This window comes from Diabrotica undecimpunctata, chromosome 1 (assembly GCF_040954645.1).
Source record: "Diabrotica undecimpunctata isolate CICGRU chromosome 1, icDiaUnde3, whole genome shotgun sequence".
Classification (NCBI taxonomy): Eukaryota; Metazoa; Arthropoda; class Insecta; order Coleoptera; family Chrysomelidae; genus Diabrotica; species Diabrotica undecimpunctata.
The window spans coordinates 140,425,868-140,447,729 of NC_092803.1; the positions used below are offsets into that span (position 1 = coordinate 140,425,868).

The window sequence follows — 21,862 nt, forward strand, 5'->3', positions numbered from 1 at the left end:
TTAAAAAGGTCAGATTCGCTTCTTCTATCATTTTCTTTCTCTAATTCCTCGCCATCTAGCAATACTAAAAGAGCAACATCGAGGTCCTCTATTTTCGCTAGTTTTCAACGCAAAACAGTACAGACGACGCTTTCTGAGTTTACACATTTCATTGCCGCAATAAAGGAACCTGATTTTTCCACCGCAATCTGACGTCAGTCATCGCAATATTGCGGTCGTAATTTGCCAGTACCGCTTTCGAGGAAACCAAGGCTTCAGCCTTCTCCAAACTATGCCTCCAACCTTGCCGGTCTCGCGCCGAAGTTCATCCTATTACCTTTTCCGTGGCCTCCTATTGATCTTGCGCCCTGCATTTTACTAGCTAGGGCAATTTTAGGCAATCTTTTAACATCCTTTCTCACTACATAACCAGTCCACCGAAGTCTTTGAAATTTAACGAATTTTGAGATCGGTGCCTTTTTGAACAGTTCATGGTTGGACCTGGATCTCCATACTTCTTTTTAGTGTTACTAGGTCCAAATATCTTCCTTAGGACTTTACTTTCAAAGACTTTATTCTTCGTATTTTCTGTCATCGCCTATGTCAGGCATCTATAACATACTATTGGTCTATTAATAGTTTTCTAGGCACTGATTTTCGATCTCCAGTGTCTGTTTTTGGAGCGGAACACATGGGCGAGTGAAAAACCAGCTTTGTTTCCCTTGGTTCTTCGGTTCCATTCGTACTTAACGCCACTCCCAGATATGTTAAACTTTTTACTGTTTCAATATCGTCCTCTAATGCAACTGTGCGTCTGTTTTCTCTAGCTCTTGTCTATGTTAGCTTTTTTGTCCTGTGCATATTTATTTCTAGTTAGGTCTCTTTTGCCCTTATTTTTAATTGTGAATATACTTCTGCTGCCTCTTTCGTTCTGCGAGACATAATGCTGATGTCATCGGCATAGGCGGTAATCTGTATTAATTTATTTGTTAGGAGATCTGTTAGCTCTTCCTATATTTAACTGTCTTATTATATATTCGAGAGACAGGTTCAATAGTGTCGGTGGTAGCCGGTCTTCTTACTTTAATCCTTTGGCTATTAAGAAAGTTATGAGGAAGCTTATTTTTTATTCTGACAGTTGCTGTTGACAAGGTTATTGTTGCTTTTACTTCTTTTTCTTCTTGTTCCATCTTCTATCGAAGGTTAGAAATCATCATGGCTATGCGGACCCTGTTGACTGCTGCTCTAAATAGTTCTGCATTACTGCTTCTGCCAGTCGGTTAAGTTCTTAAGCCACGATATTCTTCATCTTCGTTACATGTCCTAAGTACTCTTTGATAGTTAATATTATTTCCGCTTCATGCTCTATCCTTCTAGTTACTTCCACATTTGTCATTCTTTGAATCCATGGTATTCGTAGGATTTTTCTGCAACACCCAAAATGCAAATGCGGCTAACTTATTCAGATGCACTTGTTTTAGTGTACACGCTTTCCGGGCATAAAGAAGAGTAGAGAACACGTAATACCGAATCATCCTTAAGCGTAGTTTTAACCTTATATTCCGACAAGAAAGAAACTTTTTAAGTTTAATAAATGATTCACGTGCTATGTCAATACGTGTCTTAATTTCTTTAGTTTGGTCTACATTTGATGTTATTTATGTTCGTAAATATTTGTAGGTATCCACACTCTCATTAGAGTATCATCAATAGTCAATTGGATGTTTGCATCTGCTGATTTAGTTATTTTCATGGATGTAGTTTTCTTCAAATTCAACTTTAGTCCGTATTCATGACAGCATTTATTAAGGCATTGCATTACGTTTTGTAAATCATTGTTGTTATCCGTCATTATTAGTGTATCGTCTGAAAAACCTAAGTTTTTCAAAAATTTTCCATTGGTAGATATATTTTCTATTGAATCTGAGAGCGCTTTTTTCAGTACCGCTTCACTGTAGACATTAAAGAGTAGTGGGGACAGCATGTCTGGGTGTTCTGGTTGTCAACTCTTACCTTGGCAGTTTGATTAATTATATATTAGATTTAATTTTCACATCACAACTGTCAATATTTTTGCTTTTTAATATATCTACAAGCTCTTTATGTTGAACCTTATCAAATGCCTTTTTAAAGTATACAAAACGTAAGTACATGTCCTGATTTATGATCATGCATTTCTGGGCCTGCACATACAAGTTGATCAACGCATCTCTTGTGCTCATATCATTTTTAAAGCCAAATTTTGTGTCACTTATTTCATATTCAAAAGTTTTAACAATTTTGCTGTGTAATATTTTGAAAAATGTTTTAAGTGTCTGACTCATTAAATATATTGTTCTGTGATCTGAGCAGGTTGTTGCACTTGACTTTTTGGAAATTGCTACAAAGTTCGATTGCAGCCATTGTCTCTTTCATCATTAAATAATTGTTGGATGTAATTATTTCAGTGACACAATCTTTGCATCACATCAGTAGTAATATCCCCTTTATCATTTTTAAGGATATTAAGCATATATATTATATTTAAGCAATTCTTTGATTTTTGTGTGTACATTTAAGCTATGATACTTTTTATCCAGATCTTCTATGTCCTTGCATTTCTATGAGAGCACCTCTTTTGCCTCTCGAATTAACTCCTTTACCTCTCTGATGTTTCTCTGAATTTCTTTGTATTGCTTTTACTAGTCGAATGTATTTTTGGAGGGATTTTAAATCTATGCAATATTTTTGATATAATTTTTGTCTATTAATTGAGTCGTAGGCCTGTTTGAAATCTATGAATATCTTGTGGATTTCAATGTCTCATTCCCTCATGTCATTTAGAGTTTATTTCACTGTGAATAGCTGATCAGTTAAAGATCTTCCTTGTCGAAAACCGGTTTGATATTTTCCAACAATATTTTAAGTTAATTGTTGGAGTCATTTGTTGCGTATGAAAGTAAAAACTTTGTATGCTGTGCACAAGAGGGTTATGCCGTTATAATTTTCGCATTTCAGTTTATCCCCTTTTTTATAGATTAGGCATATAATCGCAGTTTTCCAGTCGGTAGAGATCTTTTCATCATTCCAAATTTTGTTTATGACTGCATGCATTTTTCCTACTAGGTGTTCTCCACCTAATTTATATAGTTCAGAAGAAATTTTGTCAACTCTTGGAACCTTTGTGCTCGTATTGCTTGTTTTGCGTCTTACATCGTGGGGGTTCTATATTTTCGGTATCTCTTTCAATGTGCTGCGTCTTCATATGCTCTTCATTTTCTTGCGTTTTTAAAAGAGTTTGAAAGTAGGTTTTCTAGACTGATTTTATTTTTCTTGGATTGCTGGTTATCTGCCCTTCCTGTTTTCTGCATAGATTTGTTCGGCATTTGTATCCTTCTCTGAATTGTGTAGATACGCAATTTCAGATATAATATAAATAATTTACACGCTTCTTTTATACCGTTGCTTTGAAAATTTTCTTCGACTTTCTGTATATTACCGTTCTCGTATTTTCTTTTCCCTTTTCGGCATATTTTATCGGCCCTCCGTCTTGCATCTTTGTAGATTTCTGGTTCTTTTGTCCATATATTTCCATTGTTCTTGATTTCTTTTCCGTATAGCCTACATAGGAAGAAAAGTATTTGATCAATGCGTCCTCACAGTGTTGACATACGGAAGAGAAACATTTACTTTAACAAAAGCCTTGGCTACCAAACTGAGAGTCACACAGAGAGAAACGGGGCGATCTATTTTAGGCATAATTCTGCGAGACAATATAAAAAACGAGGAGAACAGGAGAAGAACCAAGGTGACTGACGTCAGCAAAAGGATAGCCAGACTAAAATGGAGATGGGCAGGACACATAGCTAGAATGACAAATAGGCGGTGGACAAAGAGTTTATTGGAATGGAGACCAAGAAAAGACAAGAAAAGCGTCAGTCGGCCATCTACACGAGGAAACACAAGGAAGAGGATGTTCATCAGTGGACTTTTGAGGCTGAATGATGATAGTCTCTTTACATTCGTCATTGAACCATTCTCTTTTTATTTTTTTTGTTCGTTTGATCTTTCCTGCTTCGTCAATTATTTTTATTTCGATTTCTTCCCAATGTTCTTCGGTGCCTATACTGCCTGTATGTGTCAGTGTTTGTGTTATTCCTGTCTCATAGTTCTATTTAATATCTTGTTATCTCAATTTCTGTATGTTAGTTCTGTGTGTAGTTGTTCAGATGTTTGTTCCTGTTTGTCCCTCCTGCTTTTCTGAATTCTGCATCTATATTTTATATGTAGTAGGAGGTAGTCAGATCCACAATATGCTCCTCTTCGAATCTTCACATCTTGCTTGTTGCGGTTCTTTTACCCATCAAGACATGATCAATTTGGTTAGAGGTTTTTGTACTATATCCATGTCGCTATTTTTTATTTATTTACGCTGTAACCACAAAGGTTATTAGCGACCTAAAAAATATAGTACAGGTAAAGTTAGAAAAAATTACAATAAGTCCTGAGTCTTTAAGATAACTTATTGTGTTTTTAATGTTCGTGTTTTTTCCTAATGCTTCCTTTATATTATTTGGGATAGTGTGCTTTTTTCTTGCTGCTTCATATGTTTTGCACTGAGTTAGGTGGTATATGCTTCATGGAGAGTGTAACTTGACAATTTTCACACATTGTCGGCACAGTTCGCATAAAGAAGTATTTATGTGTAAAGTTACTATGTCCTAGTCGCAAACGTGTTATTCTCATTTGGTCGTGTCTATTCGCTGTGGGTTGGAGCCCCGGTTTCACAAATTGTTTGGTTTCCTTGAGTTTATTTTGTGATGCACTTCACTTATTTTGCCACGCACATAACACTTTATATTTTATTTCTTACTTGAAGTCATCTGAAGAAACCTCATTAATAAGAATGGAGTCCTGGCTGAAGGATGCGAAGTCTGTCTGTCTGGGTGTCTTGAAATCGATCTGTGAACGTATTGGTATAAGTGGGGTGTTTTTTATTACTAGCTATTTTAGAAGCATATAAGAGAGAAAGGTATTTGCATCTTAAACTTAGGGGTGGTTCTCCTGTTAAGCCTTGTAAACTTTCAACTGGTGTCGTTCTAAACGCACCTGCAGCTATTCGTAGAGCTGTGTTTTAAACAGTTTCTAAGATTTTCAATACTGATACTTTGCTTGATGGATAAACTATCGCACCATAGTCGAGTTTGGATCTAACTAAAGATTTATATACATGTATTATAGTGTATTTTGATCTGCTCTCCAGTTTTTGCTGAAAATAATTTTCATAAAATTTAATCCTGCTTGGCATGATTTTTTAAGTTCTGTATGTTTTTCCCAGGAGAGCTTTTGGTCAAAAACCATACCTACAAATCTGATATTATTTGTGAAACTGAGGGTTTGATTATATGTATAGCTTCAGATGTGGAGTTAGAGTGTTATGTTTTCGTGTGCATAAAATACATTTAGTTTTTGTCGGTGAAAATTGTAATCCGATAGTGCTAGACCATGATTCTAACTGATTGATTGTTGTAAATGTTTTTGAATAGATGTAGAGTATTTTCCTTTGGCAAGTAAAACTAAGTCATCAGCGTATAATCTTCCTTTAACAATCGGTGAGCATTGTTGAAGTATGTCGTTTATGGCTATTAGAAAAAGGGTTGAGCTTACCATGTCGCTTTGTATATATCAAAAAAGTTCTTGTGTATTAGTACCTACAAAACTTAATACATATATAGAATGCAAATTTAATAGTATAAATGTCGAAGTATTTGTATCCGTCTTAATAATATTTAACATATGCACAAACAGAAGAGTTGCTAAGTGACTAATTTTTTATTAACACAAGAAATCGATAAAAGCTTGTCAAATATTACTTAAAAACTAATAAATTTAACTACCAATAAATTAAGACTGTGTTTACTTCAACAAAGAAGATAAAATCAAATATTTAATTATTTTTGCTATTTAAACAGTTTATTAATTTTTTATTAGGTTCCCTTGTATTATGATGCATTTATATTACAAGGTAGTACCTAGTGTACAAGTGAACACGAACATTTTAATAGTAATTACACAAATAATTACGCTGTAAAAATGTGAAAAGTGAAATATAAATCCAATGTCAATATCAAAGTCAAATAATACAAGTCTGGTTAAAAATTAGACATTTAAACTCCAAGATAACGCGAAAAATTTTCAGTGTATTACTGAAAGAAATGATCTTTTAAAATGTTTTTATTTTTAATGTAGTTTTCTTGCAATATACTTCTTTCTTTCAATACACTGTATTGAATAGTTCTACAATAATATAATCGGAGGTTCTGATAGTCCTAATAGGACCTTACCTCCCAATTCTGTCGGACAGCATGAATTTAGGTGAAAAGTTGGATTTAAACTTGTCTTACCCTCCTTTGTAAAAGATATATACGGGCGAATTGTTCTTTTAGCTTTTAAGGGGTTAAAACTATACCTAACTGGAAAAAATTGGGAAAATTTGATGAAAATGAAAAGTTTTATGCTTTAAAATCTGATTGAATTAGATAAAAACATAATTCATTGATAATTTGTACTTTAATATAAATTTTTAACCCTTAGAAGCCACCGCTTGTGACGTTAACGTTAAAAAATATTTTTGCTTAACTTATAAATTAAAATCAGCAAGAATTCATTCATCGCTGATGATTCAATAATGTTTCATGGGTTTCAAGTTTTTTAACCCCTAGAAAGCATACCTTTCTGGCTTAGAGGATTACCCATTAAAGTTCTGCACTGTTATTTGTATATATTTGATTATTAAATTCAAAGTAGTCCTGACTTATGTAAAATTTCAAACGTAATGAATGGATTTGTAATATTATGGTCTAAAAGGCGTTTTACTAGAACAAAAGTTTCTGTAGGAGGAATACTAGGAAAAAAGTTTTTGACGTCAAATGAAATTAATTTTGAGTTTTTAATGTAATTGAAAATGTTCTATTTTATTAACTAGTTCTTTTGTATTTTTTACGGTAAATTGAGGTGAAAATTTAGTGTGTTCTAGAATAATCTGTAACAGTTTTTTTGATAGTTTATATGACGGAGCTGTATAAAAAGAAACTACAGGTCTTATTGGGTGATCAGGTTTATGTAGTTTGATAAAAGAGTATAATTTAGGAGGCTGTAGGTTCATGATGTTGAGGTATTACTGTTCTATTGAATTTATTCTTGATTTTGAATTTTCTAATGCTAGATTAATTTGTTTTTGATACTTTTCCGTTGGATCTTTGTTTATTGTTTTAATATTTTGAATATTTAAAAATTCTAATGTTTTGTTATTATATTCTATTTGAACTGTAGCAATAGTAACAGACCTTTGTCTGCTTTTGTAAACACTATGTATATTGATTTATTTTTAATTGAAATGGCTGTTTGATTATTTTTGTAACGAGACTTTTTAGTTTTCACTATACACCATGATAATATATTTCGCAATGATACTTTATTCGATATTATTGGCAGTTTTGTTTAATGCTACTTCACATTCTACACCTAAATATTCTAAATTTTTTTGATTATTATGTTTAGGCAAGTTGTGTTTAAATCCTTTCTCAAAAAGTTGTATCTCACTATTACTGACTTTAGTATCTGTTAAATTTATAAATGTAATGAAAAAAATAGGGTTCGAAAAACTTTTTTTATAATGAACATTGAGTTTTATGCTATTGCAAATTAGATTATTTAGTTTTTTTTACTCTGTATATTGAATCTAGGATGTCAAATACTATATTATTTAATCTATGATTTAATTCTAAATGACATACCTTAGGATAATCAGCTCTTAGCTATCATTACGTCTAAAATTTTACATCCTTTTGACATTTGCATAAGCCAGGACTACTTTGAATTTAATAAATAATCAAATATATACAAATAACAGTGCAGGACTTACAATGGGTAATCATCTAAGCCTATTGCTATCAGATATTTTTATGGGCCATCTAGAAACAAAGATTTCAAAAAATCCCATGTTCAAACAGTTTTTATATTGGTAGAGATACGTAGATGATGTACTGGTATGTTTTACGAGAACAAAAAGACAACTTGACCAATTCTTATCGTATATTAATTCACTCAATATTCATATTAAATTCACAATAGAAACAGAACAGAATCAATTCATAAATTTTCTAGATTTAAAAATTATCAGACTTAAAAACAAACAAGAGTACTCCGTATTTCATAAACCTACCCATACTGACACGACTATTCACAATTCATCATACCATCTAACACAACATAAATTGGCTGCATACCATAGTCAGCCAATAGCACGTTACCATATCATGTTACATTTATATTAATAGAAATTTCCATGTCAAAAAATAACTTCGAGATAGAACTGAATATCATTAAGTAAATAGCAGTAAACAATGGGTATAACGAACACACAATAAAGAAAATTTTAAATCAAAAACTACATAATAAAGCTCTGAAATTAGTATTTCCTTACCAGAGAATGAAGAATGGACCAACAACCAGGAGATTAGAGCACGCATTGGAAAAACTAGATCCACCTTTAATCGGATGGAGGCCTTCTTTCTAAGAGTCACGACCTTTCTCTTGATATAAAAGTAAGAATGCTGCGATGCTACGTCTTCTCTGTCCTTTTTATGGTGTTAAATCGTGGACCTTGAGCGAAGATATCTGCTGAAAACTGGAAGTATTTGAGATGTGGCTATATGGGAGAATACTTAAGATCCCGTGAACTGACCGAGTCACAAATGAGGAGGTCTTCAGAAGAATGAATAAGAACCGAGAGGTACTGACCACCACCAATCTTGAAAGTTACAATTCTTGGGACATATTATGCGAAATAAATCAAGATATGCTCTCCTTCAAGCGATCCTGCAAAGAAAAATATTTGGAAAATCAGGTCCAGGAAGAAGAAGAACATGTTGGTTAAAGATAAGATAAAAATTGCCATGATGATCGCCAACATTTTTATCGGATAGGCACATCAAGAAGAAGAGACCACCAGAGAAAAAACCGAGTACCTTCTGCTCGATTACATATACAGGCAAGATATAAACAAACATAGTGAAACACATAAAAAAGAAAGGAATAACACTAGCTTTTAGAACAAACAACAACTTAGGCAAATATATTAAGAACAACAAGAGCTAAAAGAAAAAACAGTTACACAGCTGTGTATACAAACTTAAATGTGGCGACTGCCTAAAAACTTAGATCGGTCGAACTGATAGAACTTTTATGAAACGTAAAGCAGAACATAAAAGGGCTTTCAATGATAGAAAAACAGATTCTACGTACACACGCAGTTCACCTTCTAGACCATAATCATTCTTTCATTGATGAATTTTAAATTCTTCACATTCAGAATAAAGGCCTTAGCTATCTTTATTAGAATCTATGGAGATTAACAAATTAAAAATATAGATATAATTCTGAATGACCAACTTGAGACAAATAGTTCTCCCCTCCTCAACTTATTTAGTTAAAGATTATAAAGTGTAAACACTTCGGTTAAAGACTATAAAGTGTAAACGAAAAATGGTTCACTTGAGAGAGGCACTCTGGCTGAAACAGCTGTAGTGATAATAATTTTTATTGTTACATAAAATGAACTTCCATCAAGTAACAGTCGAATCCATCACTTAAAAATTTTGTTCCTTGTTTATGAAACATTATTTTTTTGGCTGCAACTTGTTTAACCCTTAAAAACTATACCCTATTCTAATAAAAGTACGAAGAACTCAATATTATTTGTTGGTGCCGAGATATTTATCTAAAAAACTATTATGCGTACTTTAGATTTGTTAGAGCTCCAAAATACGTTGGGTAAAGAAAGGAGAACTGGACCACATTTAAAAAAAAATGAAGCCTGTTTCTTTATTAAATAAACAGTAGAATCTAAAAAAATTGTATAACATAACTTAACATTAGTATTTGTTTTGGTACAAACTAGAAATAATAATTCTTAAACCTAAAAACAATATGATGCACTGATGTGTCATCGATCCATCCCTCCTCCACTGTGGAAGCGGGAGTGACCACTAGAGTAAGAGAGATGGACCAAGCTAAAATATTTTTCTTTTTAATAGCAAGAGACTTTTTGCACTTGTTACAGAGATTAGCGAAGCCAGTACAAGTTTCATGTAACCAGCGCTTACCAAAAAGTACATTGTAACCAGTCATATTTTTTACACGTTTGGCGAGAGTCCTCCTTACACCCAACACACTCATTTTCATCATCACTCATGTTTCAGCACCACAAGTGCCGTTTAGAGTAACATGTTCTTCAAATAGTGACGATTTGCTTGTCTTCCTTTTCATTTAAAAAATAAATACAGGAAATTATATTATGTCATGTAATCTCTATTGAAATCAAAAAGCACGAGTGAGACTGAACAAATCAACCAACACAGAAGAATTTGAAATTTTAAGAGGGTTGCGACAGGGGTGTATTTTGTCTCCTATGCTCTTCAATCTCTATGTGAAGAACATTTTTGTAGAGGCACTGGAAGGCTCTGAGTGTGGAATAAAGGTAAACGGATTCCCGATAAATAACATTCGTTAAGCCCACGATACCGCGATAATAACAGACAACGAACATGATATGCAGTTGATGTTAAATAAAATAAACACCGTAGGACAAATATATGGCTTGAAGATAAATGCAGGAAAAACTAAATGCATGGCAATAAGAAAACACGCACTTTTAAGAATACAACTTCAAGTCGATAATGTTCCAATCGATCAAGTGAAAACATTTAAATACTTGGGAATGATGATGAATGACCAATGAGATCCTCAAAAAGAAATAAAATGCCGTACTGAACAAGCAAGACAAGCTTTTATCAAATTTAAACCGCTACTATGTAACCGCAATCTTTCCTTCAATCTCTGCTACCGGGTGGTTAAATGCTATTTATGGTCCATATTGTTATACGGCATGGAAACATGGACGTTAAGAGTACCTTCCATTAATAAGTTGGAGGCCTTCGAAATGTAAACGTTGCGAAGAATGTTACGTATACCATGGACAGATAGGGTGAGAAACGAGGAAGTCTTCTTCTTGTTCTCATTGCGCCGTCTCCTTTCGAAGGTTGGCGATCCAAATGGCAATTGTAGTTTTGGAAACTGCTGCGCGAAAGATCTCTGCGGATGAGCGGTCGAACCATCTCCTCAGGTCTTTCAGCCACGAGTTCTGGCGTCTTCCTACTGATCTTTTGCCCTGTACTTTTCCTGTATAACTTGAAGTAATTCATATCTTTCGCCTCTCAGCACATGACCCAAGTATTGCATTTTTCTCTCTTTGATTATTCTTAGTAATTCTTTTTGTTTACACATGCGACGAAGTACCTCAACATTAGTAACTCTTTGTACCCATGGAATCCTCAACATTCGTCTGTATATATACATCTCAAAGGCATCTATTCTTTTTTCTATTTCAGAGTCCATTGTCCAACTTTCACAGCCATACAGTAAGACAGAAAAAACGTAACATCTGATCATTCGGATTCTAAGCTGTAGACTAAGATCTGATCTTGTAAAAAATGTTTTCATGCTCATGAATGTTTTCCTTGCTTGTTCGATTCTTGATAGGATTTATTTTTTTTTGGATTACACTGACTATTGATATTGGTTCCCAAATATTTTATGGAATTTACCTGTTCTATTATTTGACCCTTGGCATACACCTGTACGTTTATTGATGTCTTTGAAAATACTAAAGTTTTAATTTTGGAAACGTTTAGATGTAAACCGAACATTTCGCTGTGGTGAACTACCGCATTTATTGTATTTTGTAGTTCTTGTGCATTGCTTGCTATTAAGACGATATTATTAGCATATCTGATGTTGTCTATGCTGATTCCGTTAATCTTAGTCTTAAGAGGAAGTTAGTAGAAGAAGTCTTAAGAAAGGCAAATACTGAGAGAGAACTACTCAATTTGATCAAGGTACAAAAATTGGATACCTTGGCCATATTCCGAGAGGAAAAAAATACGCAATTCCTCAACTAATCATTCAGGGAAAGATTGAAGGCAAGAGAGGAGTAGGTCGCAAACAAATGTCGTGGCTACGGAACATAAAGAACTGGACAAGCATAAATAACACTAGCGATCTTTTGCATGCCGCAAAAGACAGACGTCTGGCCTTAAGATAATTCGCCAACGCACTATAGGTGCACGGCACTATAAGAAGAAGATATTATGTCAAAAATTAATTACTATTAATTGAATTAAAAATATTTGCTGCGGCTTTTTGACTGGCGACCTATTATCAATATATTCTCCCAATTTTAAATGTATATAAAAATGTGATTTTGATGAACTACAATATGAACGTAGTAATCCTGCAGTTGGATCTTGTACTATGATGGAGTGTGTGTTAAAGATGCATATTCTGGAATTATTAACGGATTAAACGGATAAATTCCCGTGGATTTAAATGCAGAAGCCGCATTTTGGACAGGTGCTAAGTTTCCCCATGCTCGACCTAAGAGTTTACCAAGCTGAAGGCGTTTTATGATAACTGTTCTACACGCCGGCAGTGATATGGAGCGTTATCCAAAACAATAACAGATCCTGGTTCGATTTTTAACCGAATATCTAAAAACCATTCAGTTTCTCATGGTAAGCTTGTGTTATTCTGTAGCATAAAACTGTATTCAGCATAAAAGTTGCTTTTAAGTGACTTAAAACAAGCACGATCCAGAGACTATAGGTAATGTGTTGTGTGGAATGGTAAACAAAATAAAATTATTTCGGTTTGGTCTGCAAATTCTAGTAGATTGGTTGGTCGTATGGGATATGTGGCTATCTAATATTAATAAGGTTTTACCTGGAGACTTTCTCAGCAAAAAGTGTGTTTGTAACTATTCTAAAAAAATGTCACTGTTAACGTATGCTGATTTTTCCGACATCCCAATCTTGGAACCCGGTGGCATACCATAATGCTACTCGCCTTTTTATATTTTCCCCTTCAAATGCAAAATGGGGGCAAGAAAATCCCTTCTTCACTACAGCAAGCGATTACACTGAAAGTTTCACCTTTTTTTCTCATGCTTTACACTGGGAACACATTTTGAACCTTTTTCGACTAGAACTTGACCGGCTCTAGTATTCAGTTGTAATCATGTTTCGTCAGTATTAAATATGTGTTTGGGTTTATCATAAAAATTATATTCGGTCAGAATTCTCTAGAAATCAGAAAAGTAGATATCGATTTTTTTATGGACATTCCTAAAGCTCGTGCAACCTTTATCCGTTTAAATTAACGTATGACTGATTCCAGGATTAAATTTAATTCCTATTGTCAAATGAGGTTTATTGACTTAGTTTCAACAACTGGTTCCATGGTAATTTTAATGAACTTATCAAGATTCCACATATTTTGATCTTCTTTCACTAGATGCTCGATACATTTTATGCACGACCATGAGGTCACATTTCTAACGGCACTATTATGCAGATTTTTTGCATCGTTTAATTTAAAAGTAACATTATTCCTTGCTACTTCTTTTTTATTTGAGCCCATGTAAGTTTTATTGGGTTTAACTCACAATGGTATGGCGGCAATCGAACTACAAATTACGCCTCGCTCTCGCGCCATTCCATCTACTATATATTTAATATATCTATCTTTATGACACTGTGCTAAGTTTAGTAACTTGATTTTCAAAATTGGTTCATTGAATATTTTTTTTAGTAAGCCAATCCGCAATCTCAGATTTTTTCCATTTAGTCGTTGATAACTGTTCTACACGCCGGCAGTGATATGGAGCGTTATCCAAAACAATAACAGATCCTGGTTCGATTTTTAACCGAATATCTAAAAACCATTCAGTTTCTCCTGGTAATCTCCAGTCTTTTAAATGAATTTAAACCTCCTTTAACAAATCCTGAGTCGCTACCAATATGGCTAATAATAGAGCATTTGCTCTCTCCAGATGGGGCTTTTAAACTTGTCGACAAACCATCTAGTTTTTTGTTTTTCACATTTAAATCCTGCCAAATGTTTCTCTCAGTATTGTCCTTCATTTAACTATGTTTCATCTTGATAATATCTTTTTTTTTCTCTCTTCGAAATTATATTTGTTTCAGATACTTTCTGAGCCATAAAATGATTTCTTCTTTTATAATAATAAGAGTACTATTCCTCTTTCTCCTTAAATACCTAAAGCCCATTTCACGTAAAGTAAGTAACAAAATACGTCCTTATATTTTTGAAATATTTTCATTAGATTTGTAACCGTTTCAAAAGATTTAAAAGAAACTCATTATATATTTCGATTATTTTTTTTTAAATAAAACTTCTAACCCCATCTATCTGTCAAGTACCTACTTGTAGCCGACTCAAGGATTCTTCTGTAATTCCCAAATATCTCCGGTAGATGAGCCTATTCATCAACGTGTCACTCACGCCCAATTTCCAGAATCAGGCGCCATGATAGCCTGTTAAGACCGTCCAACCGTTAAGACGTGTTTCCAAAGTGGGTCTCAATTCAGAGGTGAGCTAATAAATCCTTTTCTTGTCCATATTTCAAATAGATATTTATTTTTTTAGACCCTTATTGGAGAGGCTATAATGCTGATATTATATTTCTAATACTCGTCGCAAGATAGTATTGCTATGGAGTTATTCCAGATCATGGCCCAGTAGCAGTATCTTTTTATGGAATCCCTAACCCCTCTTATCTAGGATGGTGGTGATTTGATATAGTACGTAGCTGAATCAATGGTTTATTTGGTGACTGATTAAATAAGAAGAGAAACAGAGCAGATTAAGGTTGTACCAATTTTTATTATACCTACTTTCAAGACAACAGAAATGATTATGAACTCAAAAAAAAAAATGAAAATATAGTGAAGTGTTCTAATTTAATTTAAAGGTTTATTTTCTTCATTGTTCCTAGTTGATAAATAACTATATTATTTTCAATGTAAACAAATTTCGAAATTTGGGGTTAATATATATATATATATATATATATATATATATATATATATATATATATATATATATACATTCATTTTCTTTATAACCAATTCTTAATTTAATACGATACAAAGATTTTTTGTTTATGATAATGTTAACATAAAATAATATTTTGGAATCCCTTTGGGATGACGTAACTTTTAATGTTTTCTTTTTGTTCATTACTAAGAAATAATAAAGAATAGTTTTCTTGTAAACTTTCAATAAATCTTAATTTTTTTGCTCTTCCCCTTCGAGGATAAACCAGGGGTGGCGTCCAATAATAAATTATAATTTCATATTATCTAATTGTGCTTGAATTTAAGATACGATATAGTTTCTATATGTTTAAGAAAACCCCGCCCAATTCTCTTCGACAGTGAGCGATTCAGGCCTTGTATATATTATTGTAGCACGGCAAGTGTTACAGATTAAAGAGAAGAAGCATTTTTTTATAGTTGGTAATGTCTTTTTAAAATAAAATTCATATACTGCACGACGAATGGCCTATTTGGTTGTATCATAAATTTTTATTTGTTTCCTTTCTTTTGTCTCAACCTTTAAAGTATTATTATCGTTTGTTTCATCGTCTGTTTTAATTGCTCTTCACACACCAGCTTCTCAAACTTTTGTCAAAATACTACCTAATGTAACTACAATGCTTATATTCATATTTTGTTGTCCGGTTCGAAGTCCTTCAAAGTCATTTCCGAACGTAGTTTTTTCATCGCGTGTTAAATTGTACATTTCTTTTTGGTACACGATTCAGGTTCACCATTTCTACTGTCAGTCATATTACTAGTTATCACAAAATTGAATTAAACTAAATTACTCACAATTCACAAAGAGTAAACGTAAAAACGCTTTACGCTAATAACAGTACAAACAATTCTGTTCTCTGCATTATGAAACCTCTGTCAGTGCGCTTATGAAACTGACTTACAGATAGCATACAAAAAAAGAACTACCCGAACAATGGCGTTGTTATAAGTTACATCGCCTTAATCTGGGACTAAATTGTTATTCTCAGACATTGTCTACGGTTAGAGAAATATATAATCTACAACACTACAGATAACTTCAAGTTGAATCATACACGCTGACAACATTACATTTTTCCTAGAACCCAAATCTTTGCCAAAACATTTGGACGGTTTAAAAATAGACCAGTCAAATTATTGAAATGTTAAAATGTATTTCATATAAAATGAATTCTCTTCTAACTAAACGTATATTCTTTAAATAGTCAGTAGAAGATTTTTGTCAATTTTTAAGAGATTAAACAGATTCTGTAATAATCTACTAATTTGTTTACTAAATACTATTTAAATTTTCCCCTTTTTTTATAACAAAATATTTTTTTCCAAAGAGTAACAGTCCAATTTTACAGGCCTATAAAAAACCATTAAAACGTGAGTCGCTCGCTACAATTGTGCTGTTTACTGTAGCAAATTTTGCGCGTCCGCTGGCACTTCATTCTCCCACCTTTTCCGTGGTCTTCCTTTTGGTCTTGCGCCCTGCATTTTACTATCTAGGCCTCTTAGGCAATATTCGGTCTTCATTCTCACTAAATGACCAGTCCATAGATGTATCTGAAGTTTAACGAATTCTGAGATAGATGCCTTTTTGAACAGTTGGTAGAGTTCGCGGTTGCACCTCGATCTACATACTCCGTTTTTGTTAATAGGTACAAATATCTGCCTTAGGTTTTTTTTTTCAAAAACATCCAGCTTTATTTTTGTGTTTTTTCCCCAAGGTCTTCACTGGACGATTTGGCAATATTCATTGGATTTTGTGGAAATGCTAAAACCGGTCGATTTTTATTTTAAATGGGTCATCTTTTAACTATATAGATATATTTCAATCGTGGCAATTAATTGTGGCACATCGTTAGACAGGTATTTCGCTGGAAAATTCGGGCATCCATATTTTTTTCATTTAAACTCTAAATATTTCTCTTGTGAAAAAGTAACTGTTTATTGAATGTGTTAAACCTCTTAAAAATTAAACGTAACGCCTACGTTTTGCTAGTTTCAATTTCCGGTCATATAAAAAACTACAATAAAACGAAATTTGCAACATTAATAGGAAACTTTAATAAATGTAACTTAAATATAATAAAGTAAATTTTAAATTAATAAATGCACAATTCCAAACAGTTTATTCATCAGCTACAACTATTTACTTAATCAATTACTATTTTAATTGGGAATAAGCCACAATTTAAGTTTAAAATAAGTTTATTGACGTTTCAATTTCCACTTCGGAAATCGTTCTCAAAATACAAAATATTTACGTAATGTTCAAAATGATATAACGTCCATACAATTATAAAGTCGCTGTTCGAAATGACAAAGAACATTTTGGAACATTTTAAGGGTTACTTCATTACATTCATGCCCTATTGGTTATCTTAGTTCTTCCAATGAAGCTGGAATGGTATTGTAAATTTTGCTTTTTAAATTACCCCATATGAAGAAGTCCAGGAGAGTTAAATCGGTGGCTTATTAAATGGAGAGCAAGATCAAAAATAGGAGCACTGATATCGGAGCAGTACATTCAATTCAATATAAAAAACTAACATTGATAAAGCATTTAACCCCTTCTGTGGCTAGATTATTTAAACAATTTACTAATATAATAATTGTTAAATTTAATGTATTGGAAAACGGACAACTGTTTTCAAAAGTAATATTATCTACAAAAATGCCTTGTTGGGATTGTCAGAGCTGTTATGTTGGTCAAACTACACAATGGCTAAAACGGAGAATAACACAACACAGAAGCGACTGACAAAAAAATATCATTGAAAAACTGGGCACCATTTTGACTACCCAAATGTCAGGGTAAGAAAATAGTACAAAAAAGATTGTTTTTGGAAATGTTCCACATCAATAAAGAAAAAGAGTCAATAAATTGCAAGGCAGACACGGGACAGTTAAGCAATATTTACTGTAATATTCTAAATTCACTGTATAAACAATAAAACATTTTAACCATCCTGTATATTTTTAACATGTGCAAAACTGACTATTTCTATTGTTTGTTTAATATGCACTGGTATTTTTTTATGTTTGCTTTTTGTGTTTTTTAATCACTAATTATAATTATCCACCCAAGTAATATTGTCTCTCAGTACTGTTTTGAACATGGAAATGTAAAAATACTCTTAGTTCTGTAAAATCAATCATTTAAAACATTCCTTTTATTAATTTTTTTTAATTATATTGTAGTGTCTCTTGATGAAGCTAACAAACAATTAGCGAGGTATAGAGATGTAAAGAAAAAAGGAGTTTTATTTACAAATATATTCAACAGACCATATATATATATATATATATATACGAATCGCTTAGTCAATTAGACCAGTGATCAGGGGCAAAGCAAGGGCTGGCGTAACAAAAGTAAGGAAGAAGACCATTATAACATTAAGACATTAGAATTTACCAAAGTCAAAAGACCGTAAGTATAAGAATAATAACAGCATGAATATGAAGTTAGAGAATCTTGAAACAATTAAAAATTAAGATTGGAGTACGCCAAGGAGTAATCTGAGGTAAGTAAGAGTTATCCAGATTGTAATATTTTTAATCAAAAAGTATCTGAAATGTTTGATGGATTCGACCGTTACTTGATGGAAATTCATTTTATGTAACAATAAAACACTGAAAACTTTGTTTTCAAACTTCAACAAAATTTATTTTAAATTCTTATCACTACAGCTGTTTCGGCTTTTAGTTTACACTTTATAGTCTCTAATGAAATAGGTTGAGGAGGGGAGAACTGTTTGTCTCAAGCTGGTCATTCAGAATTATATCTGTGTTTTTTAATTTGTTGATTTCCATAGATTCTAACAAAGATAGCTTAAGGCCTTTATTTTGAATGTGGAGAATTTTAAATTCGTCAATAAACGATTCTACATACGCACTTCACCTTCTAGATTATAATCATTCTTTTAATGACGAATTTAAAATTCTCCACATTCAAAATAAAGGCTTTAAGCTATCTTTGTTAGAATCTATGGAAATCAACAAATTAAAAAACGCAGATATAATTCTGAATGACCAGCTTGAGACAAACAGTTCTCCCCTCCTCAACCTATTTCATTAGAGACTATAAAGTGTAAACCCATACCAAAAACAGATCACTTGAGAAAGGCAATCAGCCGAAACAGCTGTAGTGATAAGAATTTAAAATAAATTTTGTGGAAGTTTGAAAACAAAGTTTTCAGTGTTTTATTGTTACATATCTGAAATGTGCCATGTATATTGATGATATGAGCTGTATGGATAAACACATAATTTAGAATAAATTCTCTGTCTTCGCTTAATTGATGATGAAAGAATAGAGGATGTAAAAGAAAGTTTACTATTTATCACTCCGATTCTGTTTGGAAATAGACAATCTAGATAGCCTATATCAAGTTAAAAACTTGTATTTAAAAACGAATTTAAAAAAAAATTGTAAAAATTTTAAACTTTATTGAAATAAAGCGTATAAAAGTCAATCTTAATTACATAAGTCACCTAAGTTTAGTATTTATAGGTAGAAGTGTCCAAGTTCTGTCTCGCCATTTGCTCATCGATCCAACTCCTAAACTTAGCAACATTTACGTAAACACCGGGGGTGCCATTCTCACCACAACCAATTCCCCACGCAACAATACCAGCTTGGTAAAATTTATCTTCTTCGGTACCAGTAGGAAGCACCAAAGGACTGCCTCCATCTCCCTTGCAAGTATCTTTACCAGGCACTCCTCCAGCGCACATAAAGCTATTGTGAAGTTCAAAGAACCTACCCAAACGAGTCGTTCTTAGTTTATCTTGGCAAATATTATTTGCTACTACCGGTAATTCAATCTTCTTTAGAATAACCTGGTACTTTCCTTTTTTACCAAACTGGTCTTTTCCCCAACCAGTGGCAAACCCAGATGCAGATGGCGCTGCTTGATTTTGTGAGGGTAAGCACACTGTGGATATATGTTCAGCGGCACTGACAGGTGATGTTAAAAATAAAAGAGCTATATCGTTGTAGAGTGCTCCAGCATAGAACTGTGGATGAACAACAATCGACTTCACCTCTCTGTCTTGGAACGGGTAAAGCTCCTTCTCGTGCTGAGTGTCCCACTCTCCAGCTCTAACTTTAAATACTTTATTTTTACCGGCGACACAGTGGGCTGCAGTAAGCACAACCTGAGGATGGATTAGTGAACCACCGCATTGGTATACGTTCAGTTTTATCGGGTTACCTTCTACCGATTCTTCTCTTAAGATTGCCACCATCCAAGGGAACTCCCCGAATTCAGCTTCTCCATCCATCGCGCCGGTAATTCTTACTCCAGCTCCTCTTGAATTTCTATGGCCACATCCAACACTGTTTGTGTTGGGAGTTGGAGTTATGGGTTCTTCGACTGTATTCTTCTTATCACAGCATACGTCAATATATTGGTTACCACAAGGGCCATCGTTTATTCTGAAAAAAATAGAACATAACTGTTAGATTTTAATTTTTAATTGTACTATAATTGTTTAACAAATCTCCACTGGCAATTCTATGGTTTTGAAAAGTTAATAAATTAAATAACTGAAAATTGGTTTTTTTTATGAAATATAATCTACGCTTGATCATCATCAAGTATAGTCATCGACAGCTTCAACGAATAGCCATAGACAGGTGCCATACTTTTTGAGTTGCAACGGTATGAAAATGCTAATTTTCGCAGGTCTTTAGGGCTGGCGCGTACTGTGTCTAAAAACTTTTTCTCTAATATATATAGCAATCATAAAAATTTACCTAATATCAATAATTCCCTCTCCGTTAGTATTTATAGTTCCATTATTGCAAAGGTAATAAGGTACACAATTGCACTCCCCAATTCCTGGAATACCTGTTGACGCTTCACCACCGTGGCTTTCTACGGGTTGTAAGTTGGTTCCTGGAGATGAAGTTACTGGTTTAGCTGCTTCAGTTACCGGTTTGTTATCTACTGGTACGGAGAACACGGAGTTTATTAGAGAGTCTAGGTCTTCACCTTGTTGTCCATTTATCGAACAAAATAAATATAGAACGGCTATGCCGACCAAGGGTGATACCATTGTGTAACTGAAAATTATGAACATGTATTAATAAAATGTAATACATTCGTTGTATATGTATTTTATAAATTCTTTTTTGCTACTGGAATATCTTTATTATCAAGAAAATCTTATAATAAATATCAGTACAATTAAAAATACATTATTGCATACATTTATGAGCCTAAAATTTGAACTAGGATGAAAACTTTATATCTGTATCATAGGAATATTAAAGTGCATTTGTTTGCAAATAGCAGTACAAAGGGCCGATTAAGCTAACGTCATTAATAGGTCAAAAGTATTGTCATGTAGCTATAGATGAATTTTTTATTTGGACTCCGAATTAACTAATTAGTTATTAGCGGAGAGAATAAACAGAAGCTAGCACGTTTTATTAAAATATTTTACGATCCATTGAGATTATTACAATTTATATAGAATGTTGGGGTCCAAAGGGATAGTGACGCGCATTACAATGTGTTGCTTCCAGATAACACCGCTAGCCTGCCCCACTCGTTTTCTATACTCACCTCCACGGAGTATGGGTAAACCCTAGAGAACCTGAGTAACCCTACCGAAGATTATTTAATCAATTCCTGTGGAAGGAAGGGTCAGTACCTTCGGGGAAGGGAGAAGTCCTCCGAAAAGTGGGTTCCCAAGTGAGGAGTAAAAGCATCAAAGACGCTCGAACAACAAAGAGAGTAGCCTCAGGTAACACAACTGATAAAATTACGGATAGCAACTTGGAATGCTAACCAATAAAGGACAAGAAACACTAATCGACTGTAAGAACCACAATACTGATATATGTGCATTATCGGAAACTAAAAAGAAAGGCAAGAGGCATCTAC

The 21,862-nt window shown here is 33.4% G+C and overlaps 1 protein-coding gene across 1 annotated transcript in view; it reads right to left on the reverse strand.

Moving 5' to 3' along the window:
* Window positions 1-19,395: 19,395 nt before the first annotated feature.
* The window catches only part of LOC140432300 (phenoloxidase-activating factor 2-like), a 28,825-nt gene continuing 26,358 nt past the window's right edge, over window positions 19,396-21,862 (reverse strand). The window contains exons 2-3 of the mRNA XM_072520122.1: window positions 20,728-21,036; window positions 19,396-20,406 (exon numbers count right to left, since the gene is read on the reverse strand). Coding sequence (XP_072376223.1) covers window positions 19,467-20,406; window positions 20,728-21,029 — 1,242 coding nt within the window. The 5' untranslated portion in view covers window positions 21,030-21,036 and the 3' untranslated portion in view covers window positions 19,396-19,466. The remainder of the gene's footprint in view (window positions 20,407-20,727; window positions 21,037-21,862) is intronic.